At 36.9% G+C, this 26,376-nt stretch overlaps 1 protein-coding gene across 1 annotated transcript; it reads right to left on the bottom strand.

Annotated features, from left to right (window-relative positions):
* Window positions 1-774: 774 nt before the first annotated feature.
* Window positions 775-25,856, bottom strand: DCK (deoxycytidine kinase). The gene is made up of 7 exons (XM_052642228.1): window positions 25,766-25,856; window positions 22,061-22,176; window positions 9,650-9,843; window positions 8,042-8,189; window positions 6,339-6,454; window positions 4,077-4,167; window positions 775-828 (listed from the first exon to the last, which is right to left on the bottom strand). The coding sequence occupies exons 1-7, from the start codon at window positions 25,854-25,856 to the stop codon at window positions 775-777; spliced, it is 810 nt and encodes a 269-aa protein (XP_052498188.1).
* Between the last annotated feature and the right edge of the window lie 520 nt (window positions 25,857-26,376).

Genomic DNA, 26,376 nt, shown 5'->3' with positions numbered 1-26,376 from the left:
TATCTAACAAAAACAAATTCATACAATATCATGAGACAAATATTTACGGCAATTATAAGTCTGAAACAAGTCTCTCATTCAAATATCAGTGCATCTAAACTATTTAATTCACTAAATTATTATCTTTTAATATCAAGAAACTAAACACAAGATTTAAAAAGGAAAATGATAGTTTCAAAGTAACTTTCCTCTCATTTAAAAAAACCACAGAGTTTTTCTAAAATGTCAAGTAGAAAGGTTAAATACAAATAAAACACACTGCACATCTTAAACAAAGCTGAAAAAAATCTATACATACAGATCTAAACCTATATATAGAGCTAAAATAAATCCATGCAGATTTTTAAAAATTACAACTATTCTGCACCCTGCCCTCCTTATTAATACATGTAATTTCTAATCAACAAAACATGATAATGCTTTCAAGATATATAACATAAAGCAAGATCATTTTTATTAGTAATTTCTCTAAAATGAGAGGAAAAAAATACTTAAGATATAATCCGACAGAGCAGCAAAACTATGAAGTGAAGAGTGATGATGTTCTCAAAGTAGAAATGTGTGACTTTTATTTACTTTTAAATAAAACTTTAAAATACCAGGTTGCCTATTAATCCAGACAGCAGGGAAAGCAGAACAGTGGCAGGAAATAAGAGCTGGGTCTAACTAAGCAGTCTTTACTGCTAAGAAGATAATCCACCTTGTTTTCAGTTTCCTTTTATGCTTCTCACCAAGTATAAAGGTAAAGAAAAACTACTCATTTTCAGTACAGCATCAGTAAAAAGTATAATGGAAAAATGGATCCCTCACTGTGTCCCACTGTTTTACCTATAAAAATGGTAAGAAATTTAAGGAAAACTGTAATTCCACCTCAAATGATTTAAAGACAATCAGAATTTAAGCCAACTCTTTAACTGGAATATTAATACTCCATTCTAAAAGAATGGTCTGTGACGGGAAAAAGCAGGCAGTTATTTGGAGTTCCAAATAAATTAAATCTTTATACTCATGTAATAATCTTCAGTTATCTTTTAAGTGTAGCAACATTTCCTCTTTAATCCTCTAAAATCCCATGCAAAGATATAGCCTCACTCATACCACACATATAGAAACAAAGGCAGGAAAAAGACAAAATGCCTTTTAAGTTATGTCATTACAAACTGGGAACAAAGTCTAACCTGCTACTCTACAAATGTCTTATGGACACCTTAATAAATATCAGTGAAGTGATTAAATATTAATCCCGATCTTAACTTCCACATCAATTAAGGTGGAAGGGAAAGCACCTGATCAAAAGTATTTGTAATGAAACCTCATAATCCTTTTTTGACAGATTTCTTAAATTCCACTTTTCAATTTTTAATAGATACACTAATTTACTTACACAGGACACATTATCATTTATGTAACATTAAAGTTTCCAGCTAAGAACCTGGTCATTGAGATGAGAAGCACCAGGAAAAAAAAAAGTCAAGTAGCTGAGGAGGATAATAGAGGAAAGACAAAAGGAGACTGGATCCTTTATGATGTAGCTTAACTACTATAACGATTCTGGAACCACCTAATGCCAGACTCCTTGTAAGGGATACTTATATGTCCTTGTTTCTTTAAACCCACAAAAGAGAAAAAAAAAAGCTAGTAATAAACTTTTGTATAGGATTCATTAAAAAAAATTTTTTTTGGGGGGGTGGGGGAATAAAAGTAGTTAAAAACTTGGGTTTAGACGAGAGACATATGAAAATGGACCCATGCAGATACACAAAGCTGAAGAAGGTGGAATCATCTGGTTGCGTGTAGTCATCAGCAAGATCACAAAGTGCTCAAAAAGTCTTTTACCTGAGGGAAGGAAAAAAATATTAATGTAATTCCTTGGCTAATTTCAGATATCTAATTTCAGATACTTCATTTTCCATTAGAAGTATCGAACAGCTGAAGACCTCAACTGTATAAGTAAACTCTATCACAAAGCTACAGCATTTACTTTCAAAAGAAATATTAACAAATACTTGAGTAATAAAAGATGAATGATCCAAAAAGTAATTACAGAAGTTATTAAATTTACATCTGAGATTGATACAGTTCTATAACAGTCATAATACTAATTTTCTCTTTATAATACCACAGACCCTGACATGTGCAGCTTTAGCACAGATAACATGAGTAATTGCAATGGTTTAAACAACTCTAAAGGCCTTGACTGTGTATGTAATCTATGTAATAGATTTACAATTTTTCTGAAGCACAAATGTGAATCATACATAGACTATAAATATTAAAATGTGATGAAAGGTCATTTAAGGAGTGAATGAACCTAACCAAGTGACCAATGTCACAATACAAGATATGGCTCTCTATATATTTTAGACTATAGAGCAATTCTAATGGATAGACAAAAAATTATTGCCTTGCAAAAATACATGAAAAAGATAGCCAAATTCTAACACTACTAATTAAAGTAAAATAAATAAGTCTATGAAATGATGATCATTAATCAAAACTATGAAGTGCTAGCTAAAATGAAAAAGTGACTTTACAGATTCATATAGCTAAAATAATGGTTGGTTTTAGTATTGCAATGGTTGACTTAATTTTATTTATTTTAACAGCATCACAAGTGAATTCTATCCTATATTTTTAACATCATTAAATTAGTGAAAGTGAAAGTCAGTCAGTTGTGTCTGACTCTTTGCCACCCCATGGACTATACAGTCCTTGGAATTCTCCAGGCCAGAATACTGGAGTGGGTAGCCATTCCCTTCTTCAGATCTTCCCAACCCAGGGATCAAACCCAGGTCTCCTGCATTGCAGGCAGATTCTTTACCAGCTAAGCCACAAGAGAAGTCCTTAAATTAAATTAGTGAAGAGGTCGCTTAAATTTTCCAGATATGCTTTTTTTGAAAGTCAAAGTATTAGTCACTCAGTTGTGCCTGACTCTTTGGGACTGCATAGACTGTAGCCCTCCAGGCTCCTCTGTCCACGTAATTCTCCAGGCAAGAATACTGGAGTGGGTCTCCATTACCTTCTCCAGGGGATCTTCCTGACCCAGGGACTGAACCCAGGTCTTCTGCATTGCAGGCAGATTCTTTACCACTGAGTCACCAGGGAACACCACGGGAAAAACAACTATATGCTATAGTAATCTATAATGCTGAGATTTTTCAAAATTCTTAATATACTTTATAAATGTTAAACACCTATTATAACAAAGAGCAGACATTTTATGACAGGAAAAATAAAAATAAAATTTCTCTCAAAACTAAACAAACAACAAAAAAAGGGGGGCTTTTTCTTTAGATCTTAGATCATTAAGTTAATTAACATGGATAGCTTCCCTGGTGGCTCAGACAGCAAAGCATCTGCCTACAATGTGAGAAACCTGGGTTCGATCCCTGGGTCAGGAAGATCCCCTGGAGAAGGAAATGACAAACCACTCCAGTACTCTTGCCTGGAAAATCTCATGGACCGAGAAGCCTGGTAGGCTACAGTCCATGGAGTCACAAAGAGACACGACTGAGCAACGACTTCACTATAGGGATATTTATTATACAAATCCCATTACTAGTCTCTCTCAAGTATTCATCAATATATTCTCTTCCAGTCCCTTTATCAATATGAGCACCACTTAATAGAATATAGTCAACTCTAAATATATGGAAGATTAACTCTGATTAAGATAATGACTCAATGATTAGGCAATGCTAAGTCACAGACAAGGCACCAAATAAAACTCAAAACTATAAATCTTTAATAACAAGACTCCAGCTAATATAAAAATGGGTGAGATCCATATCCTGTAATTTTAGAGGGGAGTAAGCAAGAACTTTTATTAATGTTACTCCTAAAATACAGATGAAGAAACGAAAGGATAAAGAAGGTCTTATTTTATTTAAGGCTACAAATCTAGAAGTTAAAGTTAAGATGAAAATCTAAATAGGCTAAATCCCTCTAAAGCTCTTAACTGTCTTTTAATATAACTCTGTCATCTCTCATTGGAAGATCATTTTCTCAGAAGTTAGAACACTTTAGACAAGACAAAACAACATTATTTATAATCTTTGTATTCAACATAAATCTACCTTTTCAATTAGACTGTCATGTTTGTCTTTAAAGTCTTCATTAACATCCAGTGTTAAGATAGGCACTTCTTGTAGATAATCAAAGTTGGTTCTGTTCAAAAGGAGAGAGATGAAAAAAAAACTTACAAAAAGCAATAAATAAAAGAGAAACACTAAAAACATATACTTATGCCTTCATTTGAAAATCAAAATGTTATCCACTGTTTTGTATTAAAATTATCCTGCAAGTACTTCATCTAGCAATGCCTTCTTTCTCACCAAAATTTACTATGCATATCTAAAAATCTCAGATATAAAATGTATAAAGCATTGTGAAATGTCAGTTCAGTTCAGTTGCTCAGTCGTATCCGACTCTTTGCAACCCCGTAACTGCAGCACACCAGGCCTCCCTGTCCATTACCAACTCCCAGAGTTTACCCAAACTCATGTCCATTGAGTCAGTGATACCATCCAACCATCTCATCCTCTGTCGTCCCCTTCTCCTACTACCCTCAATCTTTCCCAGCATCAGGGTCTTTTCCAATGAGTCAGCTCTTCACATCAGGTGGCCAAAGTACTGGAGTTTCAGCTTCAACATCAGCCCTTCCAATGAACACCCAGGACTGATCTCCTTTAGGATGGACTGGTTGGATCTCCTTGCAGTCCAAGGGACTCTTGAGAGTCTTCTCCAACACCATAGTTCAAAAGCATCAATTCTTTGGCACTCAGCTTTCTTTATAGTCCAACTCTCACATCCATACCTGACCACTGGAAAAACCACAGCCTTGACTAGACGGACCTTTGTTGACAAAGTGATTTCTCTGCTTTTTAATATGCTGTCTAGGTTGGTCATAACTTTCCTTCCAAGGAGTAAGTGTGTTTTAATTTCATGGCTGCAATCACCATCTGCAGTGATTTTGGAGCCCCCAAAAATAAAGTCAGCCACTGTTTCCCCATCTATTTGCCAAGAAGTGATGGGCCCAGATGCCATGATCTTAGTTGGTGAAATGTAATTCTCCTGAAAAACCAAAATCACACCAGAAAGTAGGGATGTTTAAAGATGAGAAAACTAAAGATCATGGAGACCATTCTGGGGCTCAGAGATTGTCTAAGATTGCAAACCAATAAGTGAGATGGATTTGAACCAAGATTTGACTAATGATAAAGTACAGTGATCTAAGACACAAATCTGAAATATCTTAAATTCTGTCTGAAAGAGAGTATAGGCATAACTCAGAGATACTGCAGGTGTGGTTCCAGATAACTACAATTAAATGAATATCACAACAAAGCAAATACCACAACAAAGCAAGTCACACATATTTTTTTGGATTCCCCATGGTTACAAAAGTTACATTTACACTATACTGCAGAGCCTGATGATGGGCTGCTGTCTATGGGGTCGCACAGAGTCAGACACGACTGAAGCGACATAGCAGCAGCAGCAGCAGCAGCAGCAGCAGCAGCAGCAGCAGTAGCAGCAGCAGCAGTACAGTAAATGTGTAATATCATTATGTCTAAAAAAAATGTACATAAAAATACTTTATTGTTAAAAATTGCTATCATCTGATGCTTTAGTGAGTCACAATCTTTTTGCTGTTGGAGGGTTTGAAATATTTCAAGAATTTACAAAATGTGACATAGAGACACAACATTAGCAAACGCTGTTGGAAAAATGGTGCCAATAGACTTGCTTGACACAGGGTTGCCAGAAACCTTCCATTTGTAAGAAATGTAATATCTGTGAAGCACAATAAACCAAAGTGCTATACAACAAGGTATGAGTGTGTGAGTGTGTGTGTTATTTGCTCAGTTGTATCCAACTCTTTGCAACCCCAGGGACTCTATCCCACCAGGCTCCTCTGTCCATGTAAATCATCAGGCAAGAATACTGGAGTGGGTAGCCATTCCCTTCTCCAGGGGATCTTCCCAACCAAGAGACTGAACCCAGGTCACCTGCATGGCAGGCAGATTCTTTACTGTTTGAGCCACCACGGAAGCCCACAACAAGGTATGCTTGCACCTAAATAGTATATACAGACGTATCTCTTACTTTATTCCTTAACGTGAACTCCATATACTATGCTGTAAAGACAACCGGAGGAGATTAGCTATAAAAACTTCAAGAAATTAGGATCTCGTTGCAATAAAAAGAGTCAAAATTCACACTTAATTCTAAGAGATCCTACATTACTAATATAAATGACTGAAAATAAAAACTTGTACATGTTTTGGATTAAAATTTGATAAATTTAAAATCAATAGTAAATAAGGAAATCTTACTTTAGTGTTCTATGCAGGAGCCAGCTTTCATGCTTATAGTGAAGTTTCTCCAAGTATTCAAGAGGAATGCCTTGTTCTTCGTTTCTTCCCCGTAAATATATTCTATTCAAGCATTTCTAAAAGAAAAAGCAATAAGAAAGGGATAGGAGGAGTGGTGGAGGCAAGAAACAATTCAATAATTTTCTTGTTAGCTGCCATTAAATTTTTCTTCTTTAGTGTCTCTTTATTTATGCTAGCCAAAAATCTCTGTTTTTCCTAGAAAATGGAATAGTTCAACTTTCCCTCCATGGGTTTTTCACCCATTTGGTGGTTCTAAACCAAGAATTACTCTCAAAAATAAATCAAAATACCTCTATAAACTTCTGGCATCCACACTTGAAATATAAAGTATAAAATAAGTTTGGTTAAAAAAACAAAAAAAAGCACCTGTGATAAACCATGATGAAAAAAATATGAAAAAGAGTATATATCTGTATAACTGAGGCACTTTGCTATATCGCAAAAATTAAACACAACACTATAAATCAACTATACTTCAATAAAATTAAAAAAAAATTTTTTTAACTTTGGCATACAAAATGTGTTTCACACTCTCTTATAAATCCTCTCTTTTCAAGTAAGTAAATGGTCCTCTAATCAAAAGATACCATAAACAATACTGATGAAATAAAGTTTTGTGTTAGACTTTAAGATGTGGACTATGAATGTTTCTAGCAGAATTAAACTATTAGTATTCTTTGTTTTTCTTCTATATTTGTACTTACTATTTTCATAAATTAAAACCAAAAATTATTTTCAAAAATAAAAGTGAATTTCAAAATTGGTATGGTTAAATTCTGGCTTACTTGATACTAAAAGAGGAACAAAATCATCCCTTAGTATCAGAAACCTAGTTTCTTTGAAAATTCAGCTTCAGTAGCAATACAGTATTCTTTCAGATGAGAAGTCATGATATTTACATTCACCAGAGCCTATTTTGTGACTTAGGGAAAGAAAGAGGAATAAAAAACAGAAAAAAATGGGCATGCAAGCACCAAAACCAGAGATTTCTTAACAAATGTAAGCTTTTATTTAGGTTAGTTTTATGAAAGGCATCTATCTACTGGGTCTTTCTGAATTCATTACATAATTTCATAAGTAAGTAAGAATAGCTCTTTACAATGTATCACAAAAGGCACATTTTCAAGTGAGCTCCCTTAACTCAAAATGGCAAGGGTTCTCTAAGTCTCCTGTCAACTACAGTCACTTCTATCTACCCATTCCAAGACACAATCATAAAGGATTCCTGACATGGATCTCCATCAACTTTGCCACTTATTCAGTAAATATTTATTAAGCTCCTACTATGTACCCAGACCCAGTTCTAGGCCCTGGAAATTCAACAGTAATTAAAATATCCAAAGTCCCAACTCCTGAAACCTACATTCCAGGAGTTGCTTGAGCAAATTTCCTAATGTAGCTGTGATAGATAAGAGGCCCTGAAAAAGTCAGGAAGAATAATGAAGACTAGAACTGAGGAAAAAATGTGGAACTTCCAAATGTGGCCTTGTAGTTTTCTTAGGAAAACAGAATGTTTCTACCTATACACTTAGGAATTTCTAATTTGGAGGTGAGGCAGTTCTAAACTGAATTGCCTTCTCTACACACTTGAGGATTTCTATTAATGAGTCTTCAATGGATCCAAAAAATTTTTATTGTCTCACCTCAGGAGTGGCTCTAAGATAAATGATTCCATCTAGTTCAAGGCTTTGGCCAAACTGGTTATTCATCCAGTCATGCCAGTCTTGATAAATAGTCCACTCTGTTTCATTCATGCAGTCAGATTCATACAAATTAGATGCAAAAATATACCTGAAAGAGAATCTGTATTAACACAAATTCTTTCCAAAACGCACAAAGAGAAAATTGATCTACTAAATGGACATGAAACATTCTCCAAAATCCTACAGCAGATAATGGCTTGGTTAGCAAGAAAAAAAAAAAAAAAAACAGGAGTATTTCGAACTATAGAAAGTATGTTCTTGCCAGTGGTTCCCAAAAGTGTGGTGTGAGAACCCCTGGTAGTCCCCAAGACCCTTCCAGGGGTTCTGTGAGAGGCCAGATTACTTTATATACTGTACTTCAACCAAAAGCTTAAATAGCTTAAAAACAGAAGCACAAATGAGACTCCATCTGACTTCAAGTTAGACACTAAAGAGATCTGCATGCTGCTCTTCTCAATTTTTTTAAAAAAAATCTAATTTCACAATTATCTTTTTCATGTTCATATGTAATGGATTTACTATTACTAATTGAAAATAAATTAATAAATGTTTCTATATTTCTCAATCTTAATTTCTAATAACATAAATATCAATAGGCCACTAAGCTTTTTGGGCTCCTTAATAATTATTAAGAACGGGAAGGGGTCCTAAAGTTTGAGAACCTCAGTTCTGAGCTAACTCTAGTAAAAGAATCCTTACATAATAAGCAGGGTAATTCTGATGCTGCTAAGTCACTTCAGTCATGTCCGATCCTGTGCGACCCCAGAGACGGCAGCCCACCAGGCTCCCCCATCCCTGGGGTTCTCCAGGCAAGAACACCGGAGTGGGTTGCCATTTCCTTCTCCAATGCGTGGAAGTGAAGCTGCTCAGTCGTGTCTGATTCCTAGTGACCCCATGGACTGCAGCCTACCAGGCTCCTCCGTCCATGGGATTTGCCAGGCAAGAGTACTGGAGTGGGTTAATTCTAAGCCCCTCTCAGAGATATATGACCTCCTAGTTCCAGGTGCAAGTCTAGAATAGGGATCCAGATTTAACCAGAGCTGATAAGAATTTTAAGAGGATTGGAAGAAACAAAAACTCTGCAAATTCGAAAGAGATGAGATGGCCAGCACACCCCACCAGTTTCCATGGCAGCTAGATATTATTCTTTTGTTGTTGCTGTTTAGTCAATAAGTCATTTCCAACTCTTTGCAACGCCACGGACCACAGTCTGCCAGATTCCTCAATCCATGGGATTTCCTAGGCAAGAATACTGGAGTGGGTTGCCATTTCCTTCTCCAGGGGATCGTCCCAACCCAAAGATCGAACTCACGTTTCCTGCACTGGCACGCAGATTCTTTACCACTAAGTTACCAGGGAAGCCCAGAAATTATTCTAGAACTTCCTTAATGCCATTAGTATCAAACTGCTGAAGGTATTAAATGTCATTTTCCATCTCAAACCTCTATTACTCTGTGTCTGTTGTTCCTTTGATCCCCAGGAAACAGGGGAAAAAGTCCAGTTCTAAGCCAAGATTCCAAATTGACAAGTAACGTAATTTTTATATACCTGTCACTATACACAGATCGTTCAAAAAATAATACTGGTTTCTCTGCATCTTTGAGTTTTCCATTGAGAGCAGCAAGCTGAGCTCGTATTCGACTGAGGCAGGCATATGACTGGAAGGTAAAAGACCATCGTTCAGGTTTCTCATACATCATCTGAAGAACATTCCCGCCACTTTTCTGAGATGTTGTCAGTTCCTATTTTGAATTTGAAAAAAGAGACAAAAAGCAAAGTAATGATCAATAGGGCTATTTTACTATTTTTAAGTTAAAAAAATAGTTGGATAAATTAAAAAAAAAAACAAACGACCCAATCAAAAAATGGGTAGAAGACCTGAATATACATTCTTACAAAGAAGATATACAGATGGGTAATAGTCACATGAAAATATGCTCAAAGTGGCTAATTTGGAAAAATGCAAATCAGAACAATGATATTAACATCTACCTCTGGAAACAGTGAAATTACTTATTGTTCTTACAAAACATCACAAAAGTTTACTAGTAACATGTTTCACAGATTTGTTCAGATTTCTAGCCTAGCACCTCCTCTGGACAGAGTACTGTGTTTAAGTAACTAAATAGGAAAGGTCATCTTAGGTCCCTTCCAGTATTTCTTTCACACTGAAAAACTCCTGTGATACCTACGCAGTATCTATTTGCTAATCTCTCTTCAATCACAGCATCCACTTGACTACTCTATATGGTTAATTTCTTGTTATTAGATTTTTATATAGTCTGAATTAAAGTAGCTTATGCTAGGGAACATCTGATTTAATCCATTATTTATTTTTTTTAAAGAGGCTTAGGACCCTAGTTCAGTTCAGTTCAGTCGCTCAGTCATGTCCGACTCTTTGCAACCCCATGAACCGCAGCACACCAGGCCTCCCTGTCTTATCACCAACTCCCGAAGTCCACCCAAATCCACGCCCATTGAGTTGGTGATGCCATCCATCACCATCTCATCCTCTGTCGTCCCCTTCTCCTCTGCCTTCAATCTTTCCCAGCATCAGGGTCTTTTCCAATGAGTCAGCTCTTCACATCAGGTGGCCAGAGTATTGGAGTTTCAGCTTCAACATCAGCCCTTCCAATGAACACCCAGGACTGATCTCCTTTAGGATGGACTGGTTGGATCTCCTTGCAGTCCAAGGGACTCTTGAGAGTCTTCTCCAACACCACAGTTCAAAAGCATCAATTCTTTGGCACTCAGCTTTCTTTACAGTCCAACTCTCACATCCATACCTGACCACTGGAAAAACCACAGCCTTGACTAGACGGACCTTTGTTGACAAAGTGATTTCTCTGCTTTTTAATATGCTGTCTAGGTTGGTCATAACTCCTTCCAAGGAATAAGTGTCTTTTCATTTCATGGCTGCAGTCATCATCTGCAGTGATTTTGGAGCCCAGAAAAATAAAGTCAGCCACTGTTTCCCCATCTATTTGCCATGAATTGATGGGACCAGATGCCATGATCTTAGTTTTCTGAATGTTGAGCTTTAAGCCAACTTTTTCACTTTCCTCTTTCACTTCCATCAAGAGGCCCTTTAGTTCTTCACTTTCTGCCCTAAGGGTGGTGTCATCTGCATATCTGAGGTTACTGATATTTCTCCCAGCAATCTTGATTCCAGCTTGTGCTTCCTCCAGCCCAGCACTTCTCATGATGTAATCTGCATATAAGTCAAATAAGCAGGGTGACAATATACACCCTAAATGGTACACTAAACAAATCTCTAATTTGCAAAAGATACAGAAAGTAATTTTGAGCATCTATCCATTGCCATTTCACTACTACAGGTCAAAGTCAGCAAATGCTAACATTTCAGGCTTACAAATCAAAACAAAGGGGGGTAAACAGAAAGAAGCCACTGAAATTTCTTCCTCAGAGTGACAGATCTATTAAACAGATTAAATTTATTAAAGTAGATTAAAGTAGACCAAAATAGATTGCATGATAACAATATATTAGAAAACTTTTGATATTAGAGTTGTCAGACTAAGAAAGAAAAAACGAAACTGAGGACCCAGGGTTCATCAGCCTTTTCTATATCAAGCTATATAAAGGTTCTCCCCAAAGCTGTACAGCCTTAAACTTGTTTACTAACTTTTAAGGAATAAAATATGACTGCTTAATCCCTATTCTCAATCCTAGGTTAAATAAATGCCCCTGAACACTTTCTGAAAGTTCATGCTCAAAGTAGGTGTTTTTCCTCTGAGGGAGGAAAAAAAAAATTTAGAAGTGTAAATACTACAACGGATCTTAAAGTTTCAGTTAAGAACTAAAAACCACACAAACACATGGCACTCTGAGGCAGAATTTACATTTCACACCACAAACCACATAATTAAGTGAAACTTCTTCTCAAAATTGGAAGGAAAAGAAAAACATAAAATGGCAAGAGGCCAACAGTCAACAATAGGTCTGTTTAGAAACACTGAGCAGATGATGAACTGAAATAAAGGTGTAACAGTTGCCTTCTCAAGCTGCTTAAAGAATAAATGCAATTTTATTAGAGTTTCAAGGACTTTTGTTAATTTAGTTATGAATGGACTGTCTACTAATTCACCATCCTCCAGGGAGAAAATGTTTCATACAAGCGAATGTTTCCAGCTAAATGAAGTTTATCAACTCAACCAAAACTTTTCTTTAGTTGGTTTTATAAAGAGGACACTAGGGTATATATTTTTTTCCTTCCCTGGTAAACATGGCATTTTGAAAATTACTCTCAGTAACAGAGACAACTTTATGAACACTGCTGGTGGATTTATGAGAGAAGTTAGCTAAACACAAGCTGCCATTAACATACATGACAATATCCAGAACAATAAATAAATAAGTATCAGGCACAAGAACACCAATATGAAAAGATACATGCACTCTATGCTCATTGCAGCATTATTTACAATAGCCAAAATATGGAACAACCTAAGTGTCTGTTGATGGAAGAATGGATAAAGATATAGTATATCCATACAATGGACTACAACTTGGCCATGACAGAAAACAAAATCTTGCCATTTGTAACATTAATGGACCTTGAGGGTATTATGCTAAGTGATACCAGTCAGACAAAAACAAATACCATATGATTTCATTTACGGGAAGAATCAAACAAAGCAAAACAAAAACCCAGACTCACAGATACAGAGGACAAATAGGCGAAAGGGAGGTAGGGGGTAGGTGTTGAAATGGGAAAAAGGATCAAGAGGTGCACACTTTCAGTTATAAAATAAATAAGTCATGGGGACGAAAGGAATGGAGAAAGGAGAATAAAGGCAATGACAGGGTGTTAACTTTGTACGGTAACAGAGGGTAACTAGACTTACCATGATCATCTCACCATGTATACAAAGGTTGAATCACTATATATTGAATATATGAAACTAACACAATATTATGTGAATTACATCTGAAAAATATACTTAAATATTAAATATACAAATGTTAAATTATTAATTTTCAAATAATAAAAAATATAGGTTCAACAGGTTTTTCACTTCGTTAAAGGATTAGATGTATTTGATACTAAAAAAGAGGGACAGAATAGTAGTGGTATTTATGTATTATGAAATTCTCTGCAGTACAAATGTTCATTCAAAACACAAAATTTAAGTCTTGATTTAGTCTGCTCTATTCCTGGTTGCATTATCTTGGCTTTCATGGCATATTTTTTAGAAAGAATATGCTTAGAAATGTGAACACAAAGGGCATATCTAAGTTTTCCTAAAAGTTTATTTTTTTATTGTGTTAAATTAGAAAATAGACACTATCTATTGAAGAACTAATAAGTTCATTACTCAAAATATCCCCTCATAAGAAAATATACTTCAATTTTAATAATTACAATAATACCTACCATTTATTATCTATTTTATACCAGAGACTATATAAAAAGATTATATACATTATCTCAACTCTATGAAATAGTCATTACTGACACTACTTTATAGGTTTAAGAAATGGGGTTCAAAAAGGCTGAATAACTGATTAATATCAATAAATCTAGTAAGCAGCAAAACTAGGATTCAAGCCTAAGACTGATTCTAAAGCCATATTTTTTCCAAAACTTTGCTCTGCTGTTACATACTGAAGTTACATCTATAAACAAAGTGTTCGATGCTCAGTCGTGTCCTACTCTTTGCAAACCGCATGGGCTGTAGCCTGCCAGGCTCCTCTATCCATGGAATTTTCCAAGCAAGAATACTGGAGTGTGTTGCCATTACCTTTTCCAGGGGATCTTCCAGACCCAGGGATCAAACCCAGGTCTCCCGCACTGCAGGCAGAATCTTTACCTCTAAGCCACCAGGAAAGCCTATATCCTTATCTATAAACAATACTTACATTTGATTTCTTGAAGGGAGATATTCAGATACTATATGGGTAATTTAACTGGTGCTGGTGTTCTGTATTTTAATAATTTTATCTCAGACATGGATAGCTTTACATAGTTAAACAAGAGAGAATTCACGAAAGACATAAACACAAAGTTATCAGTGAAAATACATGAGTTATTTTTATAAATAAAACTAACCATGAAAGACAATTTTTTGTCTTTATCACTGTCTAGGCTATTTCAAGTTATCTTCGGTGCACAAATACCTATTACCAAAATAACCATTAACTTTATTCTGTTTTGTTTTTCACCAGATCACATGGCTTGTGGGATCTTAGTTCCCTGGCCGGGATTCCCCTGCAATGGAAGCCTAGTCCTAACACTTCACCACCAGGGAATTTCCTAAAATAACCATTAACTTTAAAGTAAACTTCAACAACTTCCACATAATTTAACTAAACACGGCACATTTGAGTTTAAGTTACATTAACAAATAAATTTAAGATATTTCTATTTGGAAACTATGGTGGCAGAAACTACTACATGTTCCATAAAAACAGGCTGTTTTCCTCCTGGACACACAGCTAGGCTTTATTCCCCAGTCTTCCTTGTAATTAACTGTAGCCTTGAGACTGAGCTCCAGTCAGTGCAAATAGGGCAGAAGCAATGTATATCATGTCCAGGCAAGGCCCATAAAAACCTCTCAAAGGTGATGATTCTTTGTTTATTCTTTGTTCATCAACTGGAAGCAAAGGACATCAAGGCTCTAGAGCAGAGGTTTTCAACTTCAACTCCAGGGCAGGGGTATCAAAGCATGGTCCCTATTACATCAGCATCAACATCACTTCTGAACTTGCAAGAAATGCAAATTTTCAGCACCCCTGCCAGACCTATTAAACCAGAAACTGGGGATGAGGCCCAAATCTTCGCTTTACCAAGTCCTCCAGGTGACTCTAATGAACACTAAGGTTGAAGCACTGTCTGAGGGGTTAGATGAGCCACACTCATGGGTCTCTGAGTCACAGCACGGTATGCCATTCACTCAATATCATCTTTCTAGTAGTCATGCATGGATGTGGAGGTTGGACCATAAAGACGGCTGAGTGATGAAGAACCGATGCTTTCGAATTGTGACGCTGGAGAAGACCCTGCAAAGTCCCTTGGACAGCAAGGAGATCAAACCAGTTAGTCCTAAAGAAAATCAACCCTGAATACTCACTGGAAAGACTGATGCTGAAGCTGAAGCACCAATACTTTGGCCTGCTGATACAAAGAGCCAACTCATTGGAAAAGACTCTGATGCTGGGAAAGACTGAAGGCAGGAGGAGAAGCAGGCCACAGAGGATGAGATGCTTGGAAGGTATCACTGACTCAATGGACACGAGTCTGAGCAAACTTCGGGAGACAATGAAGGACAGGAAGCCTGATGCTTCACTCCATGGGGTTGCAAAGAGTCGGACACAACTTCGCAACTGAATAACAATAACAGCAGCAAGTGTTACCTTAAATTTATCTGATATATTTAATAAAATCTATCAGAAGTGAGCTTGGTTCATTTGAAAAACAGGATCAATTTGCTAGGCACTGTGAATAATAGTGAGATAAAATAGGGTATAAATGCAAAATTAAGTAGGTGTGTTACAAAACAGATAGTGAACAGAAGTTTGAAGACTTTTCTGAAGAGACTTGAGGACAATATGCTAGCTGAAATAAGCCAGTCACAAAATGGCAAATACTGCATGATTCACTTACACGAGGTCTCTAAAGTAATCAGATTCATAGACACAGAAAGTAGAATGAATGGTGGTTACCAGGAGCTGCAGGAAGGGCGCAAAGAAGAGTTGTTTAATGAATATAGAGTTTCAGTTCTGCAAGATGAAAATTTCTAGAGACCTGTTCCATAGCAATATAAATATCCTTACTACTACTACTACTGAGCTGTATGTTTAAAAATCGTTAAGATGGTAAAATTTATATGTATTTTTTACCACAAAAAAAAACAAAAATCACACAAAGACTACAGGTCTTCTTTTATTTGGATTTCCTAATAAATGTCATCTCTCTTGCCCAAAGCAAGTCCAAAATCTGCTACATGAAAATAATTTAGAGGATCAATCTTGACTCATCACCTAATCAAAAAAATAATAATCAGCTGGTTGTTCTAAAAATGCACATGCTTAAATTAAAAATAAATAAAAAACCTGTAACACAATTTTACAGCTTTGAAGATGCTACTTTTTGGCTTAGTTTAACACTGCACCGAATTAGAAAATTAACAGTAAGCCAGGATACCATTTTCTAGTTCTTCAGGATAATCAAAGTAAGAGCCCATACAAAAATATTTTCTTCTGATCTTATGCATGAAAGTTTTGAAACTGCTGGTTTTCTGAATGCAATTAAGAATAAAATATTAGAAGTTCTATCAAAAAAACACTGTGTATCATCTTTGCCAAATTGAGTGTAATTTTAGTGTTTTTTCTCTCCAAAAAGTATTTAGATAAAAAATATGAATGCCTCAGGGTCAAACTACATTAAATAGAAACTAATAGAACACCTCTAGAAAGCAGTTTAGCTACATTCACTTTAAAAATTCTGTATCCGCAGGCCAACTTAATTACACTTTTGAAAATTTGTCTTAAAGAAATAATCCAAAACACAGATTTAACCACAAAGATGGTTATCACAGTGCTAAGGAAATAGGCTATCATTCTACTATTTATTAGGCACTTAATTAAGTAAGTAATGGTACATGCACACAATAAATTAGGCTGACTTTATAAATCATTTATAGTAAACTTTTAATAACTTTTTTGTTATGTTAATCACATTTTCAATTTCCTTTGACATAAACATTATAAGGAAGAAAAGCAAAGTAAACAATTACGTATTGTTGGTTCAAGTAAGATCTAAGTTAAGTTTTACGTCCCTCCTTGGTAGTCCATGATATCATTTTAATTTTGAACAATAAGTATATACTACTTCATATTCTTTAAAATTATGTATCTCCACTCACCTGCCAAAGTTGGATATAATAAATTATCATCTCAACTATATAAAAGTTACATATGGGGTGGTGGTATTACGGGTAACTTTAATCTGTTTTTGTATTTATATCTATAATTCACTTCATGACAGAATACTTCATGACTTTACAAAAAGCACAGATTATTGCCAAGATGAGTAAAAATGAGAGTTATCAAGTAGAGATACAAAGTCATTTATCTTTTACTTCTAGTCTAACCTTTGAGACATTGCAAGTTCAAATCAAGTTAAGGTTGGTCAAAAGAACCAGAGTCTACTAAACAAGATAATCATAAAAGGATTGACAAAAGTTAGGCGATTTTGAAGGGTATGAGTGGTATTTTATCAAGCATTCCTAATTAATTTTCAAGAATGATTTATCAAAAAATATTCTATTATTTCACAGATAAGTATATTTTATCCTTTCTTTCTCAGAGTTACTAATTTTTCAGTGACTTCTCAGTGGTAAGAAGTGTTAGATGACAGTAAAATAGCATTTCACAATAAATAACAAAGATCTCTCAAAAGAATTCAGCTCACTAAGAAAAACAGTAAAAACATCTTCCTAACCATCTGTATATCTCAAAAATAAGCTAAAAGAAAGCAACTCAATCAAAGTTTTTGGGCCTAAATAGTAACATAAATCACCAAATAAACCACACTGCTATTTGAAATAAATCTTTAACACAAAGACTGATAGTCATCTGGGTCATATGATTTAAAGATAATTTACCATAGGAGGGGGAAGGTGGGGAAGTTACATAATCTTTTTAGGTACTTTTTGACTCTTTATTTTGCTAAAATTGGTGGCAGCACATCGGTAGTACAGCAACACTTCAGCCACTAGGTGGCAGGTGAAAAAACAAAACCAGCTAAACATGCAGGTGCAAATTAAAACTACTGACTAGGGGAAGAGATCAGAGGCACTGATAACCCAACATTTCCCATGCTACAGCTACTGCCAAGAAGTGTGATTAAAAGGAGAACATCCAAAGCGGGACTGGCCTTACCAGAGTCATGTCTGAAGACAGTCTACTTCTCACCACTGGCAGCATGCTAAGGAAGCTGCAATTTGGACAGTGGTTCATATCAAAATCCCAAGGAAGAGGTCAGGGATGGGTCTCGGAAAGAAGGGCCCCAGGATGAAAGAAGAAACTCCATTTCTTGAGGTGCAGGAAAAAATAAGATACTGGGAACACATCCACCCATTACTACCCTCATATTCCACCACCTTATCCCCAAAATACTACCCTCCAGTCTGAAACATCATCTAGAAATACACAGGATTAACAATATAATAGCCTTAAGTACACACACACACACACACACACACACACAAATAACATTATCCTCCAAGAATGTACACCAAAATCCAATGTAGATAATCAAATCGTAACATAGTAGACACATGACTGGATTACAGGAAACTGATGAATGTATTTAAAAAGCCCTATGTTAACATTAACTGTGTTGGATCGTCTATATGGTAGTTAAAAAGAAAGTTAGAAATTTTGACTGTGCTACACAGGAAGAAAATGCTCCAGCCCATAAACATGAATATTAGATCCATGAAACCAATGTGAATGGAGACAGATGCATCAATGCACCATAGTCTGATGATGTCAGTCACTAAGATAAATATAACTAATTCCCCTGAGCACTGATTCTAAGCTTAAGAGACAAGCTTATTATAAATTGTCTCCCCATGTACATTAATGCAAAATTTTCAACCTCTCCTCTCCAACACAACTAAAGGGTTCAATACACTCCTAACACTAACAGTGATTTACTAGGGTTCTCACTATTAACCAGGAGGCATCTCGCATATTAAAATTCTCAAAGGATTGTTTGCTGTTTGAAAAAGAACCCCAAGTCTTCGAGATCCAGAGTTCATTCTACTGGGCGTATATAGAAAATGAACTGACCTACTTCAATGAATCTAATAATTACATTTCTCTCTGCAAATCAAAATTTTTGACATTTTGGTTTTTGTATATGCTCCTGTGTGCTTGGTTAACATTTGGTATACCGGGAATTCACTGGTGCTTAGGACTCTGTACTTCCATTGCAGTGGGCATGGGTTCAATTCTTGGTAATTGGTTGGGGAACTAAGATCCTGCAAGCTGCAAGGCACAGCCCCCACCCTCCCCCAAAAAGTAAGGTACGCTGAAAGGCAGAAACATTTAGTATGCCAACAAACCAGTTACATGTATTTAGTATGAGTTAGAAGCTATGATATTAAAATTAGAAGTGGGAGTGTTAGTCACTCAGTCACGTCCACCTCTTTGTGACCTCATGGACTGTAGCCCGGCAGGCTCCTCTGTCCATGGAATTCTCCAGGCAAGAATACTGGAGTGGGTTGCCTTTCCCTTCTCCAGGGGATGTTCCCAACCCAGGGATCAAACCCGGGTCTCCAGCACTGCAGGCGGATTCTTTACTGTCTGAGCCACCAGGGAACGGAACTTCAATGAAGGTCACCTAATCCAATCTAGTCTAACATTCTCCCAATAAAATAATGCTTTCTGTATTTCTTACACTGGTTTAATGTGGCTACGTTCTACCTAACCCCTGAGAATTAACTGCACTCATAGTTGACCCCAGAAATGAGGAGGAGAAAGAGTATTTTTAGAACACAGGTCTCTCATTCCTGAATAAAAGCACATTTGAGTAGGGCACTATCAAAGAGGCAACAAGACATACTTCAGGAGGTAAAAATGTAGAGTGAGTGAAGACCAAATATCCAAAACAAAATGGGCAAAAGGATCTGAAAAGGGACTTCACAAAAGAAATCCAAGTGGCAAATAAATTAATTAAAGGAGCACAATTTCATTAGCAATCAGGGAAATACAAATTAAAACATAAAAGATATTAAATGTTCATCAGAATGACAAAATTTAGGAAGCTGGACAACACTAAATATTGGCAAAGGAATGGACTAATGACATCTTGTGTACACTGTGGGGAATGTAAAGCAGTAAAACCACTTCAGAAAATAGGTATCATACACATACCCCACCACAGAGTAATTTAACTTCTTATTCCAACAGAAACTCTTGCATGTGTAGGCCAGGATTCATATTCATAACATGGCTGTTTTCACAGCAACTAAACTAGGAATCACTTAAAAACCAATCAAAGGTATAGAATGGACAAATAATAATAATATATGAATACAACTGAATATCATACGGCAATGCAAATGAACAAGCTACAGCTGCATGCAACAATACAGACAAATTTCACAAACTTATTAAGCAAAAGAAGCAAGAAGAAAAGGAATGCAAATGGATGTCCTTATATAAAATTAAAAAACAAACAAAACTAATTGTATTTCTTAGAGATATGTTCATGTACTTTAAATTCTTTTTAGAAAGCAGAAAAATTATCACAAGAATAACAAGTTATTTTATGTGAATGATTACCCCTAGGAGTTATTATCCTTGGGAAGGAGATAATGGGACCTGAGAAGAACAGGGACTTTTTGAGCAAGAAGGTAATGGTCTATTTCTTGACCTGAATGATGGTTACAAAGATGTTAGCCTTCAAACTGTTCTTCAAACTGTACATAGGTTTCATATACTTTTCTATTAGTTGTATTGTGTGTCAAAAAAAATGCTGAAAGAAGCAAATAAATTTACCCATTTAAAACTCTGCTGCTGCTGCTGCTAAGTTGCTTCAGTCGTGTCCAACTCTGTGACCCCATAGACGGCAGCCCACCAGGCTCCCCTGTCCCTGGGATTCTCCGGGCAAATACACTGGAGTGGGTTGCCATTTCCTTCTCCAATGCATGAAAGTGAAAAGTGAAAGTGAAGTCGCTCAGTCGTGTCCGACTTAAAACTCTACTTAAGGCTAATTCTGTCTTTCCTCAAAGACCAGACTGAAAGATCATTTCTTAAGAACATGAAGTACATATAGAAAGGAAATCCTTTCAGGATTTAGTCCTGGATTATTCAATGAATTACAATGTAGTGAGCTGCTAACCACGCTTAGTAAACAAGTATGTGAGAAAACACTTTCAGTTATACAAAATCAGTATCCTCAAAGTCTGCACAGTTATCTTGGTTAGTGATTCCTCCCTATATATATGATTTAATTTTAAACATTCAATTATTATTCCTAGAGTTCTCATAACAACAGCTACACTTTTAAACTAAACTTTTTTTCCAATACCTCTGTCCTCCTCAGACTAACAAAGTAAGTTTCTAGCACACATTTCCATTTTTCCATTTCTCCATTTCTGCTATGCTGCTTTCAATTTCAATTCTCATTTCTCCAGAAATGAAAATCTTAATAATCAGATCTCATTGCTTCTTCATATATATATATACACACGTATGTGTATACACACACACATATATGTATACAATAATAAAAAGTTTCCTGTAAAAAATGGAATGTAACTATTATTTCCTCTTCCTCATTTGCAATGTAGGATGGCTAGTGCTGGGAAACTGAAACTTGTGTCCAGGTAAAAGTCTGACAAGAATGAAAGTACAAAAATAAATGGCTGTCTAAGATAAAAGTCTTAAAATACAAACTAACAAAATTCAGCTATGGAGTAGCTGTTTTTGCTTTTCTTGTTTATAAACAAAATGTAAAAAGACACTCAAGGAATTTACATTTTTTAAAACATTTTAATTAATTTTTAAACTTTTAAAATTCTACTTAGCTGCAATGCAGTGCATAATCTTAAGCACATAGTTCAATGAATGTCTAGACATATATATATGAAAGTGAAAGTCGCTTAGTCATGTACGGCTCTTTGGGACCCCACGGACTATACAGTCCATTGAATTCTCTAGGCCAGAATACTGGAGTGGGTAGCCTTTTCCTTCTCCAGGGGACCTTCCCAATCCAGGGATTGAAACCAGGTCTCCCGCACTGCAGGCGGATTCTTTACCAGCTGAGCCATAAGGGAAGCCCTTGTGTCTTGAAGATACAGACTTAAAGCTATATGTAAAAGCTTTATTGGAAAAGGAAAAACCAAATAACAAAAAAAAACCCAAGGTTATAATTGTTTGTCTAAACCAAAATTCTTTATTAACTAAAGTTTATTTTCATACCTCAAATTCATTCTGAGTACTCTGAACATTGCACCACCTGGCAACAGGTTCAGGCACCACTTCCCAGTCCTCACAGACTTGTTTCAGGATATTCACAAACGTTGACTTCCCAGCAGCTGTTGTGAGAGGAAAAGTGAAATTGAGGAAGGAAACAAAAATGTCAAGATAGTCATCAGCTTTTACAAAATTTATAATAGCAAACAATACAAAAAAGAAAAACATTCAATTTTCTAAACTCACTCAGATTTTTTTTTAATGAAAAGTTAGAGTCCCTGACCACCTGTATTAATAAGCACATCTGTTTGTTAATGTTTTAAGTTTACCAAAGCCATGGAACAGAATTTTAGAAATCCAAGACCTAGATTTACTTTCCTTAAAAAAAACAATTAGAAATAACTTTGTGGGAAGTAATTAAGGGTATTCTCCCACTTAATTAAGTTTGCAATTTGGGACCAAGTCATTGAATCTCTAAGAGCCTATTTCCTCGTAATATAATGGAGACTATAATAACAACACCCTCCTCATAGAAACTGCTGTGATAAATAAACTATCACTACAGTTACAGTCATTCCAGTCTCCAGCATTTTCAAAATTCTCCTCTTTATTGGCTCTATTCATTCAACTTACAAACAAACTTGGGTCTTTCTGATCTAAAACTAATCTAGAAACAACCAAGTAAACCAAAAAATTAATATAAAGATGCATCTAATCCATAGAGTTTCAGGATGGGAAATAATATGATTACTATTGTATGATACTAATTATCATATGACACTCTGGCTAACAGAAATTATAAAAATATTTTTGCAAAGTACTTCCTACAAGCAATAGCCATGTTTCTACTGTTTCCCTTTCACAGTCCCGCGCACTCTATCCAACTCCTTAAAAAAAAAAAGTTGTTATGTAGTTTATTTCTCCCTGATCATTCACTAGTTTCTGAAATATCTAGGAGGAAAAAAAGAAAACAGTTCAGATGTAACCAAGACATATATTCTCTATTTTAAAATTATCTGGGAATTCATTCAATTTAACAGTAAGGAGATTCTTGACCAAGAATTTGACAGAGTGTAGCAATACTCTTAATGACACCACACCCTTCCTATCTGAAGTCACCAAATATGATTATATTAGTCATCTTAGTCAGCATGTTTTCTCTCTTTCCGTATATATGACAAAGGCACACACACATAGATAAAACTTTTAAAAAAAGCAACAGCAGCAAAGCTTCCTCTTCCTTATACATTGGATGCAAAAAGGCAAGAAGAACTTACTTTTGACGTGGAGAACTATAATCAAACTTAAAATATTACACAGGTCAATAGAAAAAAACAAACAGCTGAAAGAATTTTAAAGGATCACTCAGAGGAAAAAAAAAGGGGATGGTCAATCAGAAACTAACACTGAGAATAGTTGAGAAGCAAAACAAGAAAGTCATATTATCACCACAGAATAGATAGAAAATCTTTTATGGATAAACTAGATGATCATCAGGTTTAATCATAGGAAAAATAATGGGGACCACAAATTTCACGTGAAGAGGGTAAACACAGAAACTCTTAAGGCATTTAGAAGAATGGTGAATGGAAGCATGTAAAACGCTCACCATTCATTCACTGAGTTAGATGGAGGAAAGGAAGAAAATTTGAGTGGGTAGCCATTTCCTCCTCCAGGGGATCTTCCCAACCCACAAACTGAATTAAGTCTCCTGCATTGGCAGGCAGATTCTTTACCACTTACTTACAGCTTACTTGGGTCTAGCAAATAAGGCAGAGAGGCACGTGAACAACAGTACAAGAGCATTAATAAATAGGAACTGACAAAGCCACAGTATCAGGGAAAACTGTTAAGTGGTGAGGGACATATACCATCCAAATAGCAAACGGTTGTTTTACAGAAATGCAGTGTTACCAGATCTTCAGATTTTTCAAGAGAAGCCAAAAATCTACATGTTAATGGGAAATCTCAACATTTGTAAATGCCAGTAACTAATTAAAAAATTATTTTTTCAAATTTGGGCAGGCCAATATTGTGTAAATGCAGGCCATGAGTTTGCAACTCCTTCCAGTGTTAAGTATCAGGGAGGTGAGAGATTCAAGCGGGGGTTAACAATCATATTTGTATATAGAAGGGAAACTCTGGGAGAGTTTCAAGAAACTGGAGATGGGGTGACAAATTAGGAAATTATTTCAGGTGCTGAGAAGATTAAAAGATGCTCGGAAGGAAGTAAATTTCTAGGTATGATACATTGCTTAACTGGATTTAGGAAAGGGAAGGAATTGTGGTATAGACGTGAGAGGCTGTTCATTCAAATTTACTTTTGAAATGGCTTTGTTCAACTACTTCCTCCTTTTTTAGTATATGGTATTCTATACCAATAAGTAGCTGTGTAAAATCACACTAGTAAACATTTATCTTCAGAGAATGTATCCTTCCTAGCTAAGAAGAAATGAGAGTCTGTTACATGGATTTTTCCAACTGTGGTCTCAACAATGGAGCAAAGAAACAAAATGCCCTCCTTGAGGCTGTATTCGGCTTTTTTTATTACTTGCAATGCTGCTAAAGCACCTGTCTCCCTTGCCTCTTTAAAGTACAAGTTCTTTGAACATGGTAAGAATTTTTAAAACTTGCTGTATGCATGAATGGCCAGTACCTAACATGGAACCAAAAAAAAAAAAAAAAAAAAAAAATCCTATCAAAACAGGAAGCATCAGGGCATAGGTTTCCGGAGGTAAGAAATAGAGAAAAATCGGAAGTTCTCTTGTATCTTGTAAAATGACATCTGGATTAAGAACAGAAATAGTTGTGGTCTTTGAATCATAACCCAATGTTCACTTGGATGTTGGCTGGGGAGTGAGTGATCCATGTTGCCAAGATCATTTAAAAACTCTTTCCTTGTACTTGAATGTTTACAGCAACTTTATTCATAACCTAAACACTGGAAAAAATCCAAATGTCCACAAGTGGGAGAGATAAACTGTGGTATACCCATGCAATGGAATACTAGAAATAAACAAACAAAAACACAAACGCACAGATACAAGCAGCATGAATAAATCTAAAAGCATTTGCTAAATTAGAGAAGCAAGACACAAAAGGCTACACATTATGATTTCATTTACATGACATTCTGAAAAAGGCAAAACTGTCAGAAACAGAAATCACATCAGTGCTTGTCAGGTGATAGAAACGGAGAGAGGGATGACCACAAAGAAGTACCAGGAAACTTCTTGCAGCGATAGAGATGTTCTGAATTGTGATTCTGGTGGAGGTAAATATTATGTTTGTCAAACCTCATAGAGCTCTAGACCTAAAAAAAGGATCATTTAGCCTATGTAAATTGCACCTCAAGCACTGACATACAGACACATCATTAAAAACAAACAGAACAAAACCATTCCCTTTGCACTATCCCAACGAAGAGGCTGAACAGGACTCCAAGCGCGTCTCACAAGGCCCGGAGGCGTAGGCCCGCGGCCAGACGCCCAGGGGCTGAGACCACCCTCGGGGCATGGGAGGGAAGCTGGGGAGGGCAGAGAGGGCTGCTTTCGGCGTCAATTTAGGAATTCGGGGTCGCGTCCACAAGCGCAGGAGCAGACTGGGAAAAGTCCACCCAGAGGAGTAGCAGGGATGCGGCAACGGGGCGCTTCAGCCCCCGCAGCCGCGACTACCCCTGCTTTGGGTCCAACATCTCCCGAGGCCCCTTACCGATGTTCCCTTCGATGGAAATTTTCTTGATGCGGGTCCCCTCAGAGCTGGCTGCGGGAGACGGGCAGCTCCTCTTGGGTGGGGTGGCCATGCCTTGTCCTGTTGGCAGCCCCGAGCGCTTCAGTCAGGGAGGGCTTGGAGGTGGCCGCAGGTGCGCGCGCCGGGGTTCACGCCACCGCGGAACTCGCCTTGACTGCAGGCTGAACTCTCTCCCGTCCCAGACTCTCCGGCCGGCGGATCGGCGGGTTTGATTTTGGCGCGCGGAGGCAGCACCCGATGGGGGAGGGACCGCGGGTGGCCGCCCGCCCAGTGGGGAAGCCACGCCCCCGCCCTCCCCTAAATCGGCGATTCCACCAAGGGCCCCTCGGCCTGCACCCGCCATAGGAGGGACTCCTGCGTGCGCACCCGGCACGTCGGGTCAAGGGGAAACAGGGGGCGGGGCCGCGCGCGCGCAGGCGCGTCTCTTCCCAGAAGGCGGGGGGGCGTTCCCTGAATGTTCCTAGAACTCAGGGCGGGTGCCCAAGGTGGAAGGGCTCTCGAGGCTGAAGGGCTGCGCTTACCCTCGTTATCGAGGGCGGCCGGACTTTGGGGAACTCGCTTTTCCTGTGGGG

The sequence above is a fragment of the Budorcas taxicolor genome, chromosome 6 (assembly GCF_023091745.1).
Source record: "Budorcas taxicolor isolate Tak-1 chromosome 6, Takin1.1, whole genome shotgun sequence".
NCBI classification, from domain to species: Eukaryota; Metazoa; Chordata; class Mammalia; order Artiodactyla; family Bovidae; genus Budorcas; species Budorcas taxicolor.
This window is presented reverse-complemented; position numbering and strand designations above follow the sequence as displayed.